General features: G+C 35.7%; 1 protein-coding gene across 3 annotated transcripts in view; it reads left to right on the top strand.

Moving 5' to 3' along the window:
* The window catches only part of DYNC2H1 (dynein cytoplasmic 2 heavy chain 1), a 388,761-nt gene that overhangs the window by 230,114 nt on the left and 134,058 nt on the right, over window positions 1–24,589 (top strand). For all 3 annotated transcript variants that reach the window (XM_043481063.1, XM_043481062.1, XM_043481064.1), the window contains 5 exons: window positions 4,219–4,379; window positions 7,452–7,577; window positions 11,244–11,354; window positions 16,271–16,426; window positions 18,261–18,336. In XM_043481063.1, the coding sequence (XP_043336998.1) occupies window positions 4,219–4,379; window positions 7,452–7,577; window positions 11,244–11,354; window positions 16,271–16,426; window positions 18,261–18,336 (630 nt within the window). The remainder of the gene's footprint in view (window positions 1–4,218; window positions 4,380–7,451; window positions 7,578–11,243; window positions 11,355–16,270; window positions 16,427–18,260; window positions 18,337–24,589) is intronic.

Raw genomic sequence — 24,589 nt, 5'->3', positions numbered from 1 at the left:
GTGGGACTGCTCTTCATTGTGGTGCATGGGTTTGTTGCGGAGCTCCAGCTCCAGGGCGCATAGGCTTCAGTAGTTGTGGTGTATAGGCTTAGTTGCCCTGAAGCATGTGTTATCTTCCCAAACCAGGTACTGAACCCCTTTCCCCTACACTGGCAGGTGGGTTCTTATCCATTGCACCACCAAGGAAGCTGCAGAAAGCAACTTGAGAAGGATTGAGAGCATCCTAGGATGCTCTCTTCAAGCATTGCTAATCTGCTTTTAAGTGAATTATCTTTTACTTCACCATTTTTGTAACTTCTGTTATATCATTCAGAAATTACTCATTCAGACTACTGTTCTTTAAAACAATTTATTTCTCCCAGCTTTTCAAACTAAAATGAGCAGCTAAAATGAAAATTCTTTTGCATACTTCTACATTCATAGTCTGAATTATTTTTTAACTTAATTGTAACTTAAATTTCTGAGTCAAAGGCAGTGTGCATTTTAAAGACTTTTGATGCATTTTATCTCATCACAATACACTTGGTTGGCCTAGAGTGCTTATGAGAGTTTATGAACAAGTAAATGAATATTTGAATAGATAAAAATGCTTATTACATTGCTACAAGTATATAAGAATTCTTTTCTGTTAGAAAGGATGAGTGTTACCAATGTAAGTTTAGTTAAAAGCAAAATTCATAAAATATACCTCTAGAAGCAATTGATCCATTTTTAGGGTAGATTTCACCTAGTATTAGGAATATTTATGTCTTTGAGAATCCTTTCTTCATATTATTGGTTGCTGTTGTGAAGACTAGAAGGGAGTAGTTCAGGTGTGAAATTTGTTTTTTCAGGATGGTCATCTGGAAATGCCTGTTTTATCCCATTTTGGTGGCATCAACCTCATATTTTAAAGTGAATATTACAGAAGTCCCTAAGAATATCTTTTCCTGCTATATTTAGGAATTTTGAGGTGCAATATTATCTATTCCTTTCTACTGTAGAAGGTATAAGGAAGGCTTCCTTTCTCTGTACTCATTCTGTTACATTCTAATCCTCTATTTTTAAACTCTGTGTCAAAGTCTTTTTAGCTCAGTTCAGACATGTATATTTTTAATTTTTATTTAAAATCGGTTGTCTTAAGGGTGCCCACTCTCACCACTACTATTCAACATAGTGTTGGAAGTTTTTGACACAGCAATCAGAGCAGAAAAAGAAGTAAAAGGAATCCAGATAGGAAAAGAAGAAGGGAAACTCTCGCTGTTTGCAGATGACATGATCCTCTACATAGAAAATCCTAAAGACTCTTCCAGAAAATTACTAGAGCTAATCAATGAATATAGTAAAGTTGCAGGATATAAAATTAACACACAGAAATCCCTTGCATTCCTTATATACTAACAATGAAAAAACAGAAAGAGAAATTAAGGAAATAATACCATTCACCATTGCAACAAAAAGAATAAAATACTTAGGAGTATATCTACCTAAAGAAACAAAGACCTATACATAGAAAACTATAAAACACTGATGAAAGAAATCAAAGAGGACACAAACAGATGGAGAAACATACCATGTTCATGGATTGGAAGAATCAATATTGTCAAAATGGCTATTCTACCCAAAGCAATCTATAGATTCAATGCAATCCCTATCAAGCTACCAACGGTTTTTCACAGAACTAGAACAAATAATTTTTCAGAATTTGTATGGAGATACCAAAAAACCTCGAATAGCCAAAGTAATCTTGAGAAAGAAAATGGACGGAGAATCAACCTGCCTGACTTCAGGCTCTACTCAAAGCCATCAGTCACAAAGACAGTTGGCCTGGCACAAAGACAGAAATATAGATCAATGGAACAGAATTAGAAAGCCAGAGATAAATCCACGAACCTATGGACACCTTATCTTTGACAAAGGAGGCAAGGATATACAATGGAAAAAAGACAACCTCTTTAACAAGTGGTGCTGGGAAAACTGGTCAACCACTTGTAAAAGAATGAAACTAGAACACTTTCTAACACCATACACAAAAATAAACTCAAAATGGATTAAAGATCTAAATGTAAGACCAGAAACTATAAAACTCCTAGAGGAGAACATAGGCAAAACACTCTCCGACATAAATCACAGCAAGATCCTCTATGACCCACCTCCCAGAATATTGGAAATAAAAGCAAAACTAAACAAATGGGACCTAATGAAACTTAAAAGCTTTTGCACTACAAAGGAAACTATAAGCAAGGTGAAAAGACAGCCCTCAGATTGGGAGAAAATAATAGCAAATGAAGAAACAGACAAAGGACTAATCTCAAAAATATACAAGCAACTCCTGAGCTCAATTCCAGAAAAATAAATGACCCAATCAAAAAATGGGCCAAAGAACTAACAAACATTTCCTCCAAAGAAGACATACAGATGGCTAACAAACACATGAAAAGATGCTCAACATCACTCATTATCAGAGAAATGCAAATCAAAACCACAATGAGGTACCATTACACGCCAGGTCAAGGATGCTGCTATCCAAAAGTCTACAAGCAATTAAAGCTGGAGAGTGGTGGGGAGAAAAGGGAAACCTCTACACTGTTGGTGGGATGCAAACTAGTACAGCCACTATGGAAAACAGTGTGAGATTTCTTAAAAAACTGGAAAAGACTGCCATATGACCCAGCAATCCCCACTTCTGGGTTAACACACTGAGGAAACCAGAATCTGAAAGAGACACGTGCCACCCAATGTTCATCGCAGCACTGTTTATAATAGCCAGGACATGGAAGCAACCTAGATGCCCATCAGCAGATGAATGGATAAGGAATCTGTGGTACATATACACCATGGAATATTACTCAGCCGTTAAAAAAATTCATTTGAATCAGTCCTAATGAGATGGATGAAACTGGAGCCCATTATACAGAGTGAAGTAAGCCAGAAAGATAAAGAACATTACAGCATACTAACACATATATATGGAATTTAGAAAGATGGTAACGATAACCCTATATGCAAAACAGAAAAAGAGACACAGAAATACAGAACAGACTTTTGAACTCTGTGGGAGAAGGTGAGGGTGGGATGTTTCGAAAGAACAGCATCTATACTATCTATGGTGAAATAGATCACCAGCCCAGGTGGGATGCATGAGACAAGTGCTCGGGCCTGGTGCACTGGGAAGACCCAGAGGAATCGGGTGGAGAGGGAGGTGGGAGGGGGGATCGGGATGGGGAATACGTGTAAATCTATGGCTGATTCATATCAATGTATGAGAAAACCCACTGGAAAAAAAAAATAAAGGAGAAATTGGAAAAAAAAAATCGGTTGTCTTTAGCTTGGTTTTTACTAAATACAGTAATGGAAACATTAACATTTTAGCAGAAGAGGTCTTATGTGTATGGGACTTTATATTTTTTGAAAAGCTTCAGAATAGAAAAAAGAACAGATTAATTATATTGAATACAGTTATCTTGAATACAGTTAGTTAGCAACTGGGTAGTCTTTGGGAAGGCATTCAATTTCCTTGAGTATGCTTAGCATAGAGTAGACGATGAATAAATGGAATCTGTTTATATTTTGTATCCTATTTTGCACCCAAATGACCTATGAACTGTTGTATCCCTGTTTTACAATTGAGGAAATCAGGGGATAATACATTTTAGTGATTTGCATGGCATCACAGCTAATGAGCATGAACTGAGATCTATATATTTCTGTCTCCAGACTAAGCATTTTTTCATTCTGTACAACTTTTTCTTCCCTCTTAATGCATGGACATAAGAAATAAGTTTTTATCCTTTATCATGACAGTGATATTGTTTACCAGATCTTGTGGAAATCTGATTCCCCAAATCTGTGGCACAGAGTAGGCCCTCAGCTATCATATAAATGAATGAAAACCTGTATGGAAAGATTGTTGGGTTCAGTGAGAGAATTATGTATTAACACAATGCTGATTGTGTGCGTCATCTGTTGAGTGTGGTGATTAGAGTTCCTACTCCTTAACGTTGTTTTTAGGATTAGATGATATCATAGATATCAAGCATTTAGATAAATGCCTGGCACTTTAGGCATTCAATAAATGTTAGCTCTTAGTAGTCTGTGAATGATTTTAGAGTGAAAAAACTTTAATACGTATGGGATTGTAGTTCACCTAGTTATTCTCTGTTTCATGTAATTAGTCTTAATAGACTTTTTCTGGTTTACATTGCTCTTTATTTTTAATGTGTTTAATATATCTTTTAGGACTAAAAGAGTTGTCCCCACCTCCTCTAAATCTCAAGCGTTTGTACAGAGAGACACTGGAAATTGAGCCCATCTTGATAATCATTTCCCCGGGTGCTGATCCTTCTCAGGAGCTCCAGGAGCTTGCAAACGCTGAGAGAAGTGGAGAGTGCTATCACCAGGTCAGTGCACATTGCTCTGCTGTTTCTGCTCTAGCTACTGATCTTCCTGTTGTGTGTGTGTGTGTGTCTGTGTGTGCTCTCAGCCAATCAGTCTGTCCTCCTCTTTGTGACCCCATGGACTGTAGCCTGCCAGGCTCCTCTGTCCATGGGGTTTGCCAGGCAAGAATACTGGAATACGTGACTGTATTAGTAAAACAGTTTTTTTGTTTTTATGGTAGGGCAACTAATGTCCCTGAAAATTGTCCACATTCTGATCCCCAGGACCCATGAATTTGTTATTTTACATGGAAGAAAGAACTTTGCAAATATAATTAAGTTAAGCATTTTGAGATGGAGAGGTTATCAGAGATTATTCAGTTGAGCCTAATATAATCATAAAGGTGCTTTTAAGGAGGTAGAAGAGGCAGAAGGAAGGTGGAAGAGGCAGATGTGATGAGGCACAGGTCAAAGAGTGAGGAGATGCTAGGCTGCTGGCTTTGGAGACGGTAGAAGGGGCCACAACAAAGAAATGTAGAAGGTAGAAAAGATAACAGGAGTCTCTCCTACAGCCCTTAGAAAGAACAGCCCTGTAGTATCACCTTAGAGCAATAGATTAGTGGGATTCTGAACTCCAGAAGTCTAATAAGATAATAAACTTGTCTAATATGATTTTGTCCTGAGCTAAATTCTGAGTTTTAGTTTATTCAGATTAGCACCTTTTTTCAGCTCAGTTTGCATACACATCTTAAAGTGTATTAATTTACCCTCAATTTTTCACGTCAAAATATAAATCTTTTTCATTGGGAAAATAATTTATAATGATTAAGAAAGCAAACTACTTTGAAAGAAACCAAAAATTGAAAAGAGAGAATGTTTTGAAATGTTTTGAATGAATTGAAAATGAGGAATATAAATAGAAGATAGCAAATAGCAGAGAGTTTGGCTTAGTTGCACTTAGGCATTGCTCTAACTCTAGGGAGTTTCCTTCAATCCTGGTTATAATGTTTTAATATATTAGGACAGTATTCAGTTGAGATGTCTTGATTCAGTGAGATGTCTTGGGGAAAGGGAGCTCTGTTCTACAGGCTGTATCTCTTAGCTTTGATTTTGGCAAAAAGATAAAACCACTTACACTCATTGTAAGTTTGACTTTGTAAATTTCTAGAGTTTTGTGTTGCATAATTTTTTAATATTGTAAAACCTTTAAATGCAGATATAGTTATTCATAAATCTCTTGTTACTTTAAAAGTTTTGTTGTTATGCTGAATATATATGCTAAGAATAATAATATATTCTTAATGTAAAAAGTAATTTTTATTTCAGCAAACTCTGGTGTGTCTTACTTTTTTGTGTGGGGGTTAACCATCTTCCTGACACTTTCCTGTTGTGCTTTTTAAATGTGTTTTGTTATAGTAAATGTTTTCTTCTAAGAATTCATGAACCTTTAAGCCTTATAGAAAATTCTGAGTTCCTATTTTTAGCTACCATTTCAGTTTGGCAAACATTTCTTTTCCCTTCTGATTTTCTTGTACTTGCCTTCCGTTTGGGGATTTTTGTATTTTAATAATGGCAAACCAATATGTGCATCTAAATAGTTCAACCAGTGTTTGTTTTATCCATTCTATTTGCTTAGTTCTAGGTTAGATCTTGAAAATTAAAAAGAAATATATATTAGTATCTATTACATGGTTCGTTATCTGCTTTAGTATGCAATGAATTAAGACACATGGTTCCCACTCTAAGACTTTAGTTGAAAAACAAAATCAATACTTAATAAAAGTCATCTAAGAAACAGTGAAAGGCTGTCTTGTATTCTTTATGAAAAGAGAAATCACTGTGGTTTGAAGTAATCTGTAACAATTCTCTTCAAAGTGTTTTGACCACATACTCAATAAAATATTTGAGCTAGGACTCTGGATACATGTATATCTGTCATATATACAAAGACACAGCTGTACTGATACATAAATATTACATAAATTATCCATAAAAAAACAGATCGAGGAGTTTAAACATGTAACCACTTTAGATTCTTGACTAAAACTTTTTATAGAATCTTAGTGCTAGTCACTCAGTTGTGTCCAACTCTGTGACTCCATGGACTAAAGCAGCCAGGCTCCTCTGTCCATGACATTCTCCAGGCCAGAATACTGGAGTGGGTTGCCCTTTCCTTCTCCAGGGGATCTTCCCGACCCAGGGATCGAACCTGGGACTCGTGCACTGCAGGGGGGTTCTTTACTGCCTGGGCCACCAGGCAGTCACCTGTTCATTCAGATATGGACATCTTACACACTGAATTTGTTTTCTGGGGCCTTCTGGCTTCTGCATGGAAGCTTTCTGTTTCAGAAGGCAACCTGTCAGACTGCGTCAGTGTCCTGCATGCAGGCAGACGATAGGGATCAGAGTGCTGGAGTGGAATGCCAGTGAGATCAGGTTCGCCTTTCCCCTTCCTCTCCCCTCTCCTCTTTTTCTCCCCTCCCTCTCTCATGTCTCTCTCTTCCGCCTCTTTTTGCCTCCTCTCTCTAAAAATGGATAGAAAAACAGAGGGTTAAATGTAGAGTCTTGAGGTCCAACAACATATTAGAATTTTCTAGATGATGAAGGGCTTGGGAAATTACACAGTTCAGTAGACCAAGTAGCTTGAGAGCCAAATATATGCAACGTTGGAGAAAGTTTTTTTAAAAGAGAAAATAAATTCAAAGAAGTGGTATTGTTAATGTTTAATCCCTCAAGGAGTTCAACAACAGTCACAAAAAATTATCTTTTTTTAAAGGCCCATGTTTCAGAGTAAGAATTGCAGGAAATAGTGAGATGAGGAACAAAAACACTGTTGAATAATTCTTTATTCTGTAAACTTCTAATAATAATATCTCTGCTAAACAGAAGAATATTGTAAATCTGCCATTGATGTAAGGATAAAAGCAAGACAGTTATAAACAGCAACAGAGTCTGATATTTCTTAGTAAAAATTTAGAAGCCTTATTATAATACTTGAGTTAGTTCAGTATGTATGGCAGGATAATTTGAAACTCATGTTACAACATGTTATCAGAATTTTTTTTTTTAGTTTTGTTATTTGTTTTTGTTTTGCAGATTGCCATGGGCCAAGGTCAAGCTGATTTAGCGGTTCAAATGCTAAAAGAGTGTGCCCGCAGTGGAGACTGGCTCTGTTTGAAGAACTTACATCTTGTGGTGTCTTGGCTGCCAGTTCTGGAAAAGGTAGATTCAGATCAATGTGGCCCAAATAGTATCTCACATACTAAATTCAGTAGTCTCCAGGGAAAGGCAGTATTAAGATATGTTGTGCATTATTTATGTTTTTGAAGAAATTAATATTTGATGGGGAATCATTTAAAGTCTGTTTTCTTTAATATATGTGCATTTGTACAAATCAAAATGGATTTGTTTAGTAAGAAATCTATTAAAGTCTCCTTTTTAAAAGGCATTTAGGTATTGTAAAGTAATCAGCCTCTAACTAATAAAAATAAATGAAAAAAAAAGGCATTTAGGGAGAATCAAAAAATTAATTAGGACTGAAGGGAGGCTTAGAGAAATCTTTCAGATGAAAATTAGGGCAATGCTTTCAAGAGTTGTAGAAGACTGTTTTTAACATTAAATTCTCTTTATGCTTTTGTTTTGTTGTGTCTGTGTAGGGAGAAAAGATATAGAGGAGTCAGAGGGAACTGCAGGACTTCCTCGCTGCTGAGGAGGCTGGGGTATAAACAAGCAGCTTGCATTTTATTTAACTGAATATTTATTAATATTATTTTTTATATTAATTTTTAAATATTTATTTAACTAAATAAACATTTTATCTAACTAAGCAGTTCATTTTATTTAACTAAAATGGCCCCAGCATGAAAATAACCTTGAGACAAAACAAATTGATGGATCGGTTTTAAATGAAAACCTGGAATTAAGTCTAGGACTTTTTAAAGTAAGATGAATATGGTCTTAGGTAGTTAGAGATGACTCCTAAGACAAGATGTTTCTTGATGGCCATATGGGATTTAGCTGAATGTAGGGGAGAAAGTTTGTGCTTGATTCTAGCAGCACAAGTAGAGACATAATGGCAGGGATGGGCCTTCCAAGTACAAAGAATGAAGATGTCCTTAACTGTACTGAAGGCCAAGCAGAGTGCTGTGGGCAATAGAGTTAGATGGCTGGGAAGGGGCGAGGTTATGGAATACCCTGGAAATCCTGCACAAGTGTTTAGAATTTTTGTCCTAGGACACAGAATCAAAGGAGGTTGTTAGCAGGGGATTTAATAATTAATTAATTGATCAAATTAATCTGGCAGGAGGAATAGAGCCAAGCAGAGCAGAGTGGAGGCTGTAGCCTAGTTGTAATATGTTGAAAATTTGTATAATGTGTTGAAAATAAATTGGCAACTATATAAATTAGGTAGTTAAAAGCTACCTAAACTATGTAAAATATGTATTTAGATAAAATAAGTAGTTAAATAGGTAGATTAAATAAATCTTTGATGAATGAGTTAATGATTGAGTGAATGAAGTGATAGACCATGATGACTCATTATTTGTAGTCAAAAGAAGGTATATATAAATATTCAAGTAATTCCTACAGGTTTTTGTAACACTAATGTATCAAATGTAGAATTCATGTGTGATGAATGATATATGTTTTAAAACATATAAGGAAGACTTGTGAATACTCGAATCCTGCTTCCTGTTCCAAATAATAGATTGATAGCTATTAATCTATGTAAAATACAATTGCAGTTATAATTTTGGAAGCAAATCTTAATTGGAACTTTTTTTATTCTGCAGAGAAGTAAATAAATTGAAGTATAGCTGATTTACAATGTTGTGCTAATTTCTTTTTAAAACTTTATTTATTTTTAATTGAAGGATAATTGCTTTACAGTATTGCATTGGTTTCTATCCACACGTGCTAATTTCTGCGGTACAGCAGAGTGAGTCAGTTGTACATGCATACATTCCATCACGATTTGTCCCGGGAGATTAGATACAGTTCCCTGTGCTGTATGGTAGGCCCTTGTTGTTTATCCGTTCTAAATACAGTAGTTTGCATGCACTGGCCCCAAAGTCCCCATCTGTCTCTCTCTCTCTCCCTCCCGCTTGGCAGCCACAGGTCTGATTCTTTATGTCTGTGAGTCTGTTTCTTTTTCATTTATTTTTAATCGGAGAGTAACTCTTGTACAATGTTGTGTTGGCTTCTGCCATTCAGCACGAGTCGGGCACAAGTCCCCATGAGCCGCTGCCCTGCACCGCTGCCCGTGCCGCCCACCTCTCGGCTGTCACAGGGCACGCGGTTGGGCTCCCTGTGTTACATAGCCTTGCTGCCCGCTCGCTGTCTGTCTTACACGTGGTAGCGTATCTGTGACAATGGTGCTCTGTGAATTTGTCCCACCTTCTCCTTCCCCTGCTAGGTCCAAAGTCTCTTCTCTGTGTCTGCATCTCTATTCCTGCCCTGCAGATAGGTTCATCAGTACCATTTTTCTAGATTCTGTATGTATGTGTTAATATACAAAATTTGTTTTTCTCTTTCTTACTTCACTCTGTATAACAGGCTCTAGATTCAGCTACCTCACTGGAACTGACTCAGTTGTGTTCCTTTTTTATGGCTGAGTAATATTCCATTGTGTATATGTACCACAACTTCTTTATCCAGTCATCTGCCAGTGGAGATCTAGGTTGCTTCCACGCCCTAGCTAGTATAAATAGTACTTCAGTGAACACTGGTGTAGATGTGTCTTTTTCAATTATGGTTTTCTCAGGGTGTATGCACAGTTGTGGAATTGCCAGGTTATATGGTAGTTCTCTCTATGGTGAACAATGTGGAGATTCCTTAAAATCCATAGTGACTGTATCAATTTACATTCCCACCAACAGTGCAAGAGCATTGCCTTTTTCCCACACACTCTCCAGTATTTATTTTTGTAGATTTTTTTGATGCTGTCCATTCTAAGTGATGTGAGGTGATACCTCATTGTAGTTTTGATTTGAATTTCCCTAATAATGAGTGACATTGAGCATCTTTTCATGTGTTTATTGTCCACCTGTATGTCTTCTTTGGAGAAATGTCTGTTTAGGTCTTCCACGTTTTGATTGGGTTGTTTGGTTTCCTTGTATTGAGCTGCATAAGTTTTTGCAGCATATAATAGGGTAGATCATATTATAAAAGTTAAAATAATTTCTTTAAATGTTTTGCTATTCTTTTGGGAAGTTTGAATGAATTGTATGGATATAAATTATAGGTTATTTTTAGATTCACCTAACAGGCAGAAAGGATCTGAGGAATAAAGACAGAGAGACAAATATTTGAATAAGTGACTCAAGCATACAGCACGGGCAGAAGAATTTGAGTGAATTTGAGTGGTGAATTTTGAGTATTATAGGCAATAGGGTATACTAAAAATTGTATTGAAAAGGAATTGATATCATTATATAACTTTGTGGAAGTGTGAATGGAAGCAGTAAGGACTTGAAGGCCTGAAGATGGCTTGTAGTTTAGGCATAGTCATAGCAACTAATATTTATTTTGTATTTACTCTGTGTTGGGCACTATTTTAAGTATTTTACACCATCCTATGAGGGTAGGTACTGTTATTATCCTTGTTTAGAGAGTATGAATCACCAAAGTCACACAGCAAGTAAATGGCAGAATTTGGATTTCAATCCAGTTTGCCCAGTTCTAGATCCAAGTTCTTGCCTGTTACACTGAGCTAGAAACAGACAAGATGAAAATTTAAAGGGAATATAATCAGAACATTAAGAAACATATCAGAATGTCACAGAAAGATTTAATTAAGATAATTACTTATTAATAGTATATCTATTTATAAAATGGAAATTTGTGTGTGTATTTAAGTAGAATTTTATTCTTGTTCTTTAAAACAAGGAATTGAATACTCTTCAACCTAAAGATACCTTTCGTCTTTGGCTCACTGCAGAAGTTCATCCCAACTTTACTCCAATTTTGTTACAGTCAAGTTTGAAGATAACATACGAGGTATGAAGATTTAAAAGTTGAATCACTAGTTGTATAAGTGAAGTAACCTTTTCAAGCCTTCTAAAGTCCTGTAGATAACTGTCTACTATACAAAACATTCAAAAACTTCTAATACAACATTTATAAAAATACATTTACATTTTTCTTTTAAACATTATTTAATGTTGTGTTTTTTGTTGTAGTAAAAGACATACAGTTCACTGTCTTAACCATTTACAAGTGTACAGTGCAGTAGTGTTAACCATATGTACTTGTCTCTAGAATTTTTTCATCTCACAAAACTGACCCTGTATCTCCTGAAGAGCAGCTCCCTGTTGCTTCCTCCTCGACCCTCGCAGCCAGCGTTCTGCTTTCTGTTTCTATGAGTTTGACTGCTTTAGATAACTCACATAAGTGGAACCATGCAGTATTTATCTTGTGGTAACTCGCTTGTTTTACTTGGCATAATGTCCTCAAGATTCATCCACGTTGTGGCACATGACAGGATTTCCTTTTCATTTAAGGCTGAATCCTTTGTATGTGTGTACTACATATCCCATACATATCCCATTGTATGTGTGTACTACATTTTCTTTATCCATTCATCCACAAACATTTAGATTTTCTAACTGTTGCCTATTATGAATAATGTCACAATGAACATGGGTGGGCAAATACCTCTTCAAGATCATATTTTCAGTATTTTTGGACATATACCCAGAAGTGGGGTTTCTGGATCACATGGTAATCCTGTTTTTGATTTTTTGAGGGACATCCATATTGTTTCCTTGTGGTGTATCATTTAACATTCCCACCAATAGCATACAATTTCTCTGCATCCTTACCAACACTTGTTATTTGCTGTTTTTATGTTTTTATTGGGGCCATTCTAATAGTGTGAGGTGATAACTCACTATGGTTTTGATTTGTATTTCTATGCAATTTAATGCTATTGAACATCTTTGTATATGCTTGTTAGCTATTTGTATATCTGCTTTGGAGAAATGTCTATTCAATTCTTTGCCCATCTTTAATTGGATTTTTTTATTGTTGAGTTTTACGAGTTTCTTAGGTATTCTGCATATTAACCCCTTATCATGTATATAGCTTAAAAATATTTTCTCTCACTCCATAGGGTTTCCTTTTAATTGTGTTGATTATTTTCTTAGCTGCATAGATATTTTTAAGTTTGATATAGTCTCATTTGTCTGTTTTTGCTTTTGTTACCTGTGCTTTTCATGGCATATCCCAGAAAAAGTCATTGCCAAACCCAGTGTTATAAAGCCTTTTCTCTGTGTTTTCTTGTAGAAATTTTATAGTTTCAGGTTTTAGGTTTTGGTCTTACATCCATTTTGAGTTAATTTTTGTATTTGATGTAAAGGGTCCAACTTCATTCTTTTGTACTTGGGTATACATTTTTCTTATCATTTGCTTTTCAAAATATATAAGTTGGATTTTCAGTCTTTGTCTCCTTCTGTTTTTTCTTGCTTCCTTCCTTTCTTCCATCCATCCATCCATCCTCCTAACATGTTTTGACAGATCCCCCCTAAACATGATATATCCAAAATTATATGTGTTAGTAATCATATGATGTAACTGGTAAAAATCATAAATAAAATAATAAACTGAATTAAAACTTTAAAAAAAAGCTAGTTTGAAATGTTCTACTTCCATCTTCTCTCAATTTGTAGAATATAATCTCTTTTCAGGTGAAAAATGTCTTATTAGTGTTTATAACTACTTGCTATTTTATATCAGTACTTCTGTTTTTCACCTGAAGGCGTTAAATCTCGTGTAGGGAAGAAAATGGCTAAGAATCCAGAGAATGCAAAAATGATTTAATACTTGAAAATATGTTAATTGAATGAATGTCAGTTATAATGTCTAATAAGAAAGAACGGTTCCAGAATCTTCTCCAGCCACTCTCTCAGTATACTCTTCTACTGAACTATATTGAAGAACTGTATTTTACAAGCTGTAAAGGCAAGGGCTATGTTTTTGTTGCGTTTTTTTTTTTTTAAACTTATATAATACCTGGCCTGTAGGAAGAATACAGTAATATTTCAATAAATGAAGAGTTAATGTATCACGTCTTCCCAGGTGGTGCTAATGGTAAAGAACCTGCCTGCCAATGCAGGAGACGCAAGAGTCATGGGTTCAACCTCTGGGCTGGGAAGATTTCCTGGAGGAAGGCATGGCAGTCCATACCAGTATTCTTGCCTGGAGAATCCCATGGACAGAGGAGCCTGGCAGGCTACAGTCCATAGGGTCAAACAGAGATGGACGCGACTGAAGCTGCTTAGCATGCATGCATGCAATATATCAGAGGTTCCTTGAATGTTTTTTTTTTTTTTCATTTATTTTTATTAGTTGGAGGCTAATTATTGTACAGCCTCTTCCAGTATCCTTTTCTAGCAAGTAATTTGACTACATTTATGAAGATTTTCAGTTTCATTTAAATTATTGCTGATTTTTTTTTGTATTTCTTAAATCAGTATAAAAGATTTTAACTATTCCCAGAAATAGTGTAGTTCACTGTGTTCAAAATTATTACTGTATATGTGCATATATGTACACACACATATTATTGTATTTAAAAATTGCTAAATATTCATTTTATTATCTCTTCTCTTTTTGATGGGTTGTTTTAAAAATTTATTACAAATAATCAATGTCATACTTACTGATTTACTTTTTCTTATTAATTATTTTCTAATCACTGAATTCCCTGCTTTTTTTCCTTATATTTTCTTTAGATTTGTATCGGCTTCTATTGTTTCTAATTTCTTACGTGGAATGCTTAATTTATTTATATTAACTTGAAATAATTCCAGTTATTTTAAGCCGGTGAATTTTCACTTGAGTATATTTTAATTTATCTTATAATTTGATACACTGGTGTTTTGTATAGTTGCTCAATCGTATCTGACTCTTTGTGACCCCATGGACTTAACTGTGCCCTATGGAGCCCGCCAGGCTCCCCTGTCCATGGAATTCTCCAGGCAAGAATACTGGAGTGGGTTGCCATTTACGTTTTATCATTTTCTGATAGTCTTTATTTGTGTATGATTTTCTCTGAAATTGTATATGGTTTATTTATTTTGCATAATCTTTAGTATAGGGCTTTAAAAAAACCCTAAGTGATTGTTCAGTTCCCTTAGTGCTCAGAAAATTTGGTCTATTCTATGAGAATTTTTAGAAGCTGTTTCATAAACAAAACATTTTCATTTTAAAAGTGTACATTTGCAAATGTATTTAGTTAAAATACTTGGGTATTTTTTCTTTTAATTTAAAAAAAGTTTTTATTTAAGAAAAAAATGCAATGAAAATTTGCTTTTAAAACAAGCTAATTTTTGAAATGGGTTTATTTTGTCCTTTTTCCAAGAATTCATAATTTTCTTCTTTCATTTTTATAATTTAACAATATAATATAAATGGATTCTGGACATGTGGACAAGTGTTTTTTGAGTAGTATTAGTCTAATGTACAGTTTCAGTTCCTGGGTTTCAGTTTGTGTTATAAGCCTAGCAAAGTCAGGTAATAAGCACTTAGTAAAGTAGACTGATATTCAAGGAAGATTAGTTGATATTGTAAAGAGTAATTTGAAGTCCTGCTAGAATTTTAAATAGTACCGGGGAGAAAGAACTGACATATTGAACTATAAAACACCTGCCTTATAATAATCAGTGTTGTATTTGTAATGTAAATGAATGTTTCAGTAAAATACTTCAGTCGTCAGATAAAGCTTACCTGGTTATTTTGAATACAGCTTGTTATGTCAGTCAGTTCAGTCTCTCAGTCGTGTCTGACTCTGCAACCCCATGGACTGCAACACGCCAGGCTTCTGTGTCCATCACCAACTCTAGGAGCTTGCTCAAACTCATGTCCATCAAGTTGGTGATGCCATCCAACCATCTCATCCTCTGTCATCCCTTTCTTGTCCTGCTTTCAATCTTTCCCAGCGTCAGTATCTTTTCCAGTGAGTCAGCACTTTGGATCAGGTGGCCAAAGTATTGGAGTTTCAGCTTCAGCATCAATCTTTCCAATGAATAGTCAGAACTGATTTCCTTTAGGATGGACTGGTTAGATCTTCTTGCAGTCTAAGGGACTCTCAAGAGTCTTCTTCAATAGCACAGTTCAAAAGCATCAATTCTTTGGCGCTCAGTTTTCTTTTATGGCCCAACTCTCACATCCATACATGACTACTGGAAAAATGATAGCTTTGACTAGACAGACCTTTGTTGGCAAAGTAATGTCTCTGCTTTTTAATATGCTGTCTAGATTGGTCATAGCTTTTCTTCCAAGAAGCAAATATCTTTTAATTTCAAGGCTGCAGTCACCATCTGTAGCGATTTTGGAGCCCAAGAAAATAAAGTCTGTCATGGTTTCCATTGTTTCCCCATCTATTTGCCATGAAGTGATGGGACCTGATGCCATGATCTTAGTTTTTTGAATGTTGAGTTTTAAGCCAACTTTTTCACTCTCCTCTTTCACTTCCATCAAGAGGCTCTTTAGTTCCTCTTTGCTTTCTGCCATAAGGGTGGTGTCACCTGCGTATCTGAGGTTAGTGATGTTTCTCCTGGCAATCTTGATTCCATCTTGTGCTTCATCCAGCCCGGCATTTTGCATGATGTACTCTGCATATAAATTAAATAAGCAGAGTGACAATATACAGCCTTGATGTATTCCTTTCCCAATTTGGAACCAATTTGGTTATGTAGGTTTTTCTAATTAAAAAATTATTTTGAAATTTTGAGATGGGCTATTAGGTATAAGGATTTTAAAACTTCTTTTATATTTATACATTTTGAAGTTAGCATTAAAATAGTTTATTAATCTTGGTAATGAAAAATTTCTTCATTAAAATGTTTTCAAATATGTGAAATATTGATTTATTTGTAAGGTTTTAAACAGCAAATTCATTATTTTTTCTCTAGTCACCTCCAGGTTTAAAGAAGAATTTAATGCGTACTTATGAATCTTGGACTCCTGAGCAAATTAGCAAAAAAGATAACATATATCGAGCTCATGCTCTCTTCAGTTTTGCATGGTTTCATGCTGCATGCCAAGAAAGAAGAAATTACATTCCACAGGTAAGTAAGAACATGTCTTGGATATATTCTAAGGTGAATATTTTTTATTAGAATATTTTTACAATTTAGTATAAGTAGCTAACTATTATGTCTTAATTTGATTCTTGACTTGTGAAGTGTTAATCACTTAGTCGTGTCTGACTGTTTGAGACCACATGTACTGCAACCTGCCAGGCTCCCCCGTCCATGAAATTCTCCAGGCAGCAATACTGGAGTGGGTAGCCATTCTGTTCTCCAGGGGATCTTCCTGACCCAGGAAATGAACTCGGGACTGCAGGCAGATTCTTTACCTTCTGAGCCAGCAGAGAGGCCCCATGATTTATAAAGGTGTATCTCCAATTCCATCTTTTCTGTTAATCTTCTGGACTGTATATAACTATCTAGTTCACATCGTTTTGAATTAAAGTGTTGAGAACGATGTGTGAACCATCAGAAGCCATCATTGTTAAGGTATTATTTTTATGGTTAAATTCTCACAGTCATCTCAGTGTTCAAAAACTGAATTCTCATACCTGTTTTTCCTTCAGTATAGCCTGCTCAATAATAGGCATTACATCTGTTTACTTAAGTTAGAAGCATGGGAGTTATTCTTGACACGGTGTTTTATCCATAGCCTCCCTACACTTCCCATTTGTACTCTACGCCTCAGTCACACGAGACTTCTTTCTGGTCTTTGAATCCATCGAGTGTTCTCACTATAGCCTCTGGGTTTTATGTTAAACCACCACTAGACCGCGTTCTTTCGTTGCTATGGCAGTCCTGCCTGGTACTGTGCTCTCACTTTCTCACCAAATGTCTATCTTAGCCCCGAATTTCGTTGCTCTTCCATCTTTAAATTTTTCCCGTCTTCTTTGTTAAACTTTATCTACTTCTGTTGGGATACTCTTTCTCCAGACTGCCCTCCTCACCTGCCCACTTTTGAGCCTTTCTCTGTATTTCAGTTACATGTCAAAATAAGAGCAAAGGTTCTGCAGTTTGAGTCCTGACTCTAGAATTTCCTTGCTTCAGTAAATTCCTTTAACTCCTGACAAGCAACAGTTCCCTTGACTGTAAAATGATCATATTTACCTTCGTTGTAAGGATTAAATGAAATAAATGGGTGTTTAGAAGTGCTTAACTCAGTGCCTAGCACACAGCCTGTCAATAAATACTTGTAAAACCAATGGAAACCTAAATAATAATAGCAGCATGTTGTTTCATACAGTTATGTGTTATACTTATCAAAGGGTATGCTTATTATTTTCATTTTACAAAGGTGGGACAGTGAATTTCAATGATAATTAACTTGCTGAAGGAATCATACCTAGAAAGCTGTAGGGTTTGGAAGTGGCCAGGCTTACCTTCCTCTAAAGCCTTTTTCCCTAATTTCAGTGATATTCATCCTTAGCTTAATGTACCAGTTATCCTGATGGATACATGAAAAATAGTGATGCACTTTTATTGAGAAAGCAAAACTTACATTTTAAAAATGAAGCTAGATTTCATTTTTTTATTGTGATACATAGTATAAATTTAAAAGCTATAAAAATGCTTCCAAATTAAAATTTAGTCTCCTTCCTTATCCCCTACTACACAGTTTATATTCCCAAGACACCAACTCTTCACCATTTCTTGGATGTCCTTCAAAAATGCTATATAAATTTACATATTTTATGTAATATTTAATAAAGTTTAGCTGTATTATCTTATTATTTTTATTAATTCTCAGGAGCTGTATTTTTTCTTTTAGCCTATATTGAACGTTCTTTTTAGGCTTGTAAGGACAGTTATACATGCATGTATATCTTTGAATACTGCTTATAGTTCTTTAACATTTTTAAATTTGTTTTGATAGGGTTGGACCAAGTTTTATGAGTTTTCCTTATCAGATCTTCGAGCTGGGTACAACATTATTGACAGACTCTTTGATGGTAAGTTCTCATGATGAAAACTTTGATCTCTGGTGTCAATGAAAAAACTTTTGAGGTCTTATTAAAACTATGTTTTTTTCAAGAGTGACTTGACTTCCTATTATAAAACTTGCTTTTTATTTTGTATTTTATGTTCTGAATTCTATGCTTATGAAAGTTTTTATATTATCGATTGTGGTCATTGGCTTTGATTATAATCCGTTAAATTTCTGGTTGATCTGTAGCTCCCAGGAAGCAGAAAGCTAGAAGGACCTTGTCTTTACTTTGTGGCCTTCAGCAGTTTCAGGCTTCTACTGAATTATTCATAACTGGATTAAATAATTTTCAAAGGAGCTATTAAAATTCAGGAATATGGTAGACTAGGAATCTGTAGAATAATAATTGTGCGATTAGGTAAAATCAGGAATAAATGTACAAATAATAGACTAACATAGGGCAGCAAACAAAACCATATAATAAGATCCCTTGAGACCACCTAGCTTGCTGCCTCTTGAAGACAGGACTGGTCCAATCCCTGAGTGTCGCTGTTCAGGGCCACCTCAAGGGGACACCAGAGTATACAAGAGTTATGTACTAGAGAAGAGTATGTAGCTTAAAACCATCCCAAACAGAACTCTAGATTCTTGTCTCCCCCTCCCACCCTGCAGCCTTGCCAGACTACTCTTCCCGGAGTCTGCCTCATTCCAGTAAGTGGTACCACCATCCGTGTCATTGTTCAGCTTCAAAACCCACCAGTCACCCTGGATTCTTCTCTTTCTCTAATCCTCAGACATCCAGTGCTTTGGCAGTTTCTGTCTCCTTCATGTCCAAATCACATCAAGATTCTGTTCAGTTTTTTCAATTTCTTCAATGCCTTGGTGATCCAAGCAATAGCATATTTCAAAAATTCTCCACAGAGTAACCAAATTTATTTTTTAGAAAAGTAAAGTGAACGTGGAAGTCGCTCAGTCGTGTCCGACTCTTTGTGACCCCGTGGACTATATAGTCCATAGTATTCTCCAGGCCAGAATACTGGAGTGGGTAGCTGTTCCCTTCTCCAGGGGATCTTCCCACCCGAGGGATTGAACCAGGTCTCCCGTGTTGCAGGTTGGTTCTTTACCAGCTGAGCCACGAGGGAGGCCAAAAGTAAAGCAGACAATCTCCTTTTAAAGCCTATAGCCACATTTATCCTCTTTCTGTTCCTTGAACAAACCAGGCTTGTTCCTCTCTGAAGGTTTTGATAGGTATCCTTCTTTTTGTCTGAAATGCTCTTCTCCCAGACCTTTATATGGTTTTCTCCTTCTCTCATTCACATCTTGGCTTAGAGGTGTCCTCTTCAGAAAAGCTTTTTATTACCGCCAAATCTAAAGTAATCTTCTAGTTGTTCTCTATTCCCTTGTTCTGCTTTATTGTTTTAATACATTAGAGGTACTTTCTTATTTATTCATTTATTTTTAAAATTTTGTTCATCTCTTTCAACTAGAGTTTAATCTATATTAAGCAAGGTCTCTGACTATGTTTTTTACTCTTTATTCTCCTTAACATCTGCAGCAGGGCATATCCCATGGTAATAGGCACTGTTATTGTTTGTTAAATTAATGGCATCAGAATTTATTATGTAACTTGTTTTCCACAAAAGAATAAGGATAGACGTCTAGCATGTGGCCAAGTCCCATTTTTTTGAAGTTTTCTTCTTTTTGTTTTAATTTTATTGAAGTATAGTTGGCTTACAGTGTTTCATGTGTACAACAGAGAAGTGACTCTGTTGTACATTGTGTGTGTGTATGTGTGTGTTCTTTTTCAGAGTGTTTTCTATATAGATTATGGCATGATATTGACTATAGTTCCCGGTGCTATATAGTGTATCTTTATTGTTTATTTTATATGTAGTAGTGTGTATCTGTTAATTCCAAATTCATCCCACCCTCCATTTCCTCTTTGGTAACCATAAGTTTGTTTTCTGTGTCTGTGAGTTTATTTCTGTTTTATAAATAAGTTCATCATTTTTTTAAGATTCCACATATAAGTGATCAGTTAGTTCAGCTCAGTCACTCAGTCATGTCCGACTCCTTGCGACCCCATGGACTGCAGCACGCCAGGCCTCCCTGTCCATCACCAACTCCCGGAGTTTACTTAAACTCATGTCCATTGAGTCAGTGATGCCATCCAGCCATCTCATCCTCTGTCATCCCCTTCTCCTCCTGCCTTCAATCTTTCCCAGCATCAGGGTCTTTTCCAGTGAGTCAGTTCTTTGCATCAGGTGGCCAAAGTTTGGAGCTTCAGCTTCAGCATAAGTCCTTCCAGTGAATTTTCAGGTCTGATTTCCTAGGATGGACTGATTAGATCTCCTTTCAGTCCAAGGAGCTCTCAAGAGTCTTTTCCACAGTTCAAGAGCATCAATTCTTCGGTGCTCAGCTTTCTTTATGGTCCAACTGTCACATCCATACATGACTACTGGGAAAACCATAGCTTTGACTAGACAGACCTTTGTCATCAAAGTGATATAAATGATATCTTACGATATTTTTTTTTCCTGTCTGACTTAGTATGATAATTTCTAGGTCCATCTATATGCTGCAAATGGTTTTATTTTGTCCTTTTTTATGGCTGAGTAATATTCTACTATGTGTGTGTGTGCCCACGTGTGTATAAATATATATATGTGTGTGTATATACACACACATACACACACACACATATACCATTTCCTCCTTACCCATTCATCTTTTGATGGGGACTTAGGTTGCTTCCATGTCTTGGCTGTTGTAAATAGTGCTGTATGAACGTTGAGTACAAGTTTCTTTTTTAATTAGAGTTTTCATCTTCCCTGGATGTATGCCCAGGAGTGGGATGGCAGGATCATATGGTAACGCTATTTTTAGTTTTTTAGGGAACTTCCTTACTGTTCTCCATAGTGGTTCTCCATAGTGTATCCATTTACATTCCCACCAACAGTGCTAGAGGCTTCCCTTGTCTCCACACAGTCTAAGATTTATTGTTTGTAGACTTTTTAATGATGGCCATTATGACCTCATTGTAGTTTTCATTTGCATTTTCCTAATAATTAGCAATATTGAGCATCTTTTCATGTGCCTGTTGGCCATCTGCATGTCTCCTTTGAGAAATATCTACTTAAGTCTTCTATCGGTTTTTTTGGTTGGGTTTTGTTTTTTTGATATTGAATTATATTCATATGTTTTGTATACAAAATGCTATTTGTTTATTTTGGAAGTTAATCCCCTGTTGGTCTCATTGTTTGCCAATATTTTTTACCATTCCATACATTATTTTTTTGTTTTTGTTGATGGTTTTCTTTGTTGTAAAAAACCTTTTAAGTTTAATTAAGTCTCATTTTTCATTTTTACTCATTTTTCTTTAGGAGACAGGTCCAAAGCAATATTGCTATGATTTATGTCAAAGAGTATCCTGCCTATGTTTTCCTCTAGGAGTTTTATAATATCCAGTCTCACATCTAAGTCTTTAATCCATATTTAGCTTATTTTTGTATTTCAAGTTAGAGTATGTTCCAATTTCATTCTTTTACATATAGCTGTCCAGTTTTCCCACAACCACTTATTGAAGACTGTCTTTTCTCCATTGTATATTCTTGCTTCTTTTGTTGTAGATTAACTGGCCCTTAGCGCGTGGATTTGCTTTTCGGCTTTTTATTCTGGTCTGCTGATCTAGGTGTCTGTTTTGGGGCCAGTACCACACGGTTTTGACTACTGTATCTTTGTAGTATAGTCTGAAGTCAGGGAGTTTGATTCCTCCAGTTCCATTCTTCTTTCTCAAGGTTGTTTTGTCTATTCAGGATCTTTTGTGTTTCCATAGAATTAAACATTTTGTTTTTGTTCCAGTTCTGTGAAAAATGCCAATGGTAATTTGATAGGGGTTGCATTGAGTCTATAGATTGCCTTGGGTAGTATGGTCATTTTAGCAATAGTGATTCTTACAACGTAAGGACACAGGATATCTTTCCTTCTGTTTGTGTTGTCTTCAGTTTCTTTCATTTGTATCTTCAGAGTATGGGTCTTTCACCTCCTTTGGTAGGTCTCTTCCTAGGTATTATATACTTTTTAATGTGATAGTATATGGGGTTATTTCCTTGATTTCTCTTTCTGATGTTTTGTTGTTATTTTAAAGGAGTGCAACAGATTTCTATATATTAATTTTGTGTTCTGCAACTTTACTAAACTTACTGATGAGCTCTGGTAGTTGTCTGGTGGCACCTTTAGGATTTTATGTGTATAGAATGTAAGGTGGAAGCAGTAACAGTTTTACTTCATCCTTTCCAATTTGAATTCCTGTTATTTCTTTTTCTTCTCTCTTTTCTGTGGCTAGGAATTTCTAAGCTGTTTTGAATAAAGGAGGTGAGAGTGTCTAATCAAGAAACAGAACATTACCAATACTTCAGATTATACTCTGATGCTGCCTTCCAGTCACTACTATTCTCCTGGTTCCCTCACCCTTATTCCTGTGGTAAAACCAGGCACCTGCCTATATAGACTAGGTTTGCCTGTTTTTATAAAATCGAAATCATACATCATGTACTCTTTAATATTTAGATTCTTTCAGCTAATGTTGTATTTGAGAGATTCATCCATATGGTTACATATCAATTATAATCCATTTATTCTCAGTGCTATATAGTTTGTCATTCTGAGATTGTATGTCTTCTGTCAGGTGTAATATATGTCTGTCAGGTATGTATTAGCAGTAGATAGGATATTAATTTATTTGTTTCCCATTGTTAGTTAATGCCAAATAGTATTCCAAGTGATTTTATTACTTATTTAGATTTCTTTGAATTATACATCAGAAAAGTACACATAAGTACAATTCAATAGATTTTGAAAAAGTGAACCTTTGTAACTAGTCCAAAATCAGTAAATAGAATGTTACCAGCATTCTGGAAGCATCTCCTCCATTCCTTTCTACACATGATGCGGCATTTCCGCATTTTGTGCTAAGGGGCAATTAATTTTATGATTTACATGAATTGTTTAAAATGTTTATTTTAAAACATATTTTTGAGGATATTTACTAGTATTTTATCTTGCTTAGAAACTTGGTAATTTTCCAAAAGGCTTTTGAACATTTATTGATTTTTATTATATCACTATGAGGCATATATTATTAGTGCCCTTTTAAGATGAGGAAACCAAAGCACAGAGAAAGTGAATGATTTGTTTATCATTATGTTTCCAACTTATGATGGAATTAATTAATAACATCATATGATTTATATATATTATACCACTGAAATTATTCTAAAAGTAAGATGCTTTAAAGTTATATTGAATCTCATGATAAAAGTCTTAGCTATATAATCTTATGATTACAAAATTTCCTGATATTAAGGGACTTCCACATCTGGAGAATTAAATGTAAAAATGGGGACAAGTTCATTGAATTTTGTAATAATGAAATAGAACTAAGCTAGTATGCTATCAGTGATCTTAAGTAGGTAGATTAAAATAGTGTTTCTGCATTTACTGCTGTTGTGGAGGAAGAATTTCTCCTCTACCCTTCTAGGTTCTTCTGGCTGGTCAAAGAATTAAATTGACATGAAATAAATTAATAAGGGAAGATGGTGGCTCAGGTGGTAAAGACTCTGCCTGCAATGCAGGAGACCTGGGTTTGATCCCTGGGTTGGGAAGACCCCCTGGAGAAGGGCATGACAGACTACTCTAGTATTCTTGCCTGGAGAATCCCATGGACAGAGGAGCCTGGTGGGCTACAGTCCATGGGGTTGCAGAGAGTCAGACACGACTGAGTGAGTAAGCACAGCACAACAAATAAACAAACAAAAAATTAATAATATGTGTATATGTGAAAGACCCAAGAAAACTAAACAACCTGCTAAAATGGCTGAAGCTCTCAACCTAGATACCATCTTCAACTAACAGCAAAAAAGTAGTGAAGTGGGGGTAGTGGTTTTAGCCTTCTAAAGGGAGGAAGGCACTTTATGTGGAGATGCAAAAAAGCAGATGTTTGGAAGGAAATTGCTGGGCTACGCAGAGACAGTGGGAAACAGAGAGGAATTTTAAAAGATTTCCAGGTTCCTTCCTGACCACCATATCTAGTTCATACTGTACTTATCTATGGTGATAACTCCCTTCCTGGAACTGGTCCTGTATGATCATATTAATAATATTAATGAGCATTAATGTTAATATCAAGGCCGGAAAGTGAAAGTTGCTCAGTCATGTCTTACTCTTTGTGACCCCATGGACTATACAGTCCATGGAATTCTCCAGACCGGAGTATTGGA

This window comes from Cervus canadensis, chromosome 11 (assembly GCF_019320065.1).
Source record: "Cervus canadensis isolate Bull #8, Minnesota chromosome 11, ASM1932006v1, whole genome shotgun sequence".
NCBI lineage: Eukaryota > Metazoa > Chordata > Mammalia > Artiodactyla > Cervidae > Cervus > Cervus canadensis.
This window is presented reverse-complemented; position numbering and strand designations above follow the sequence as displayed.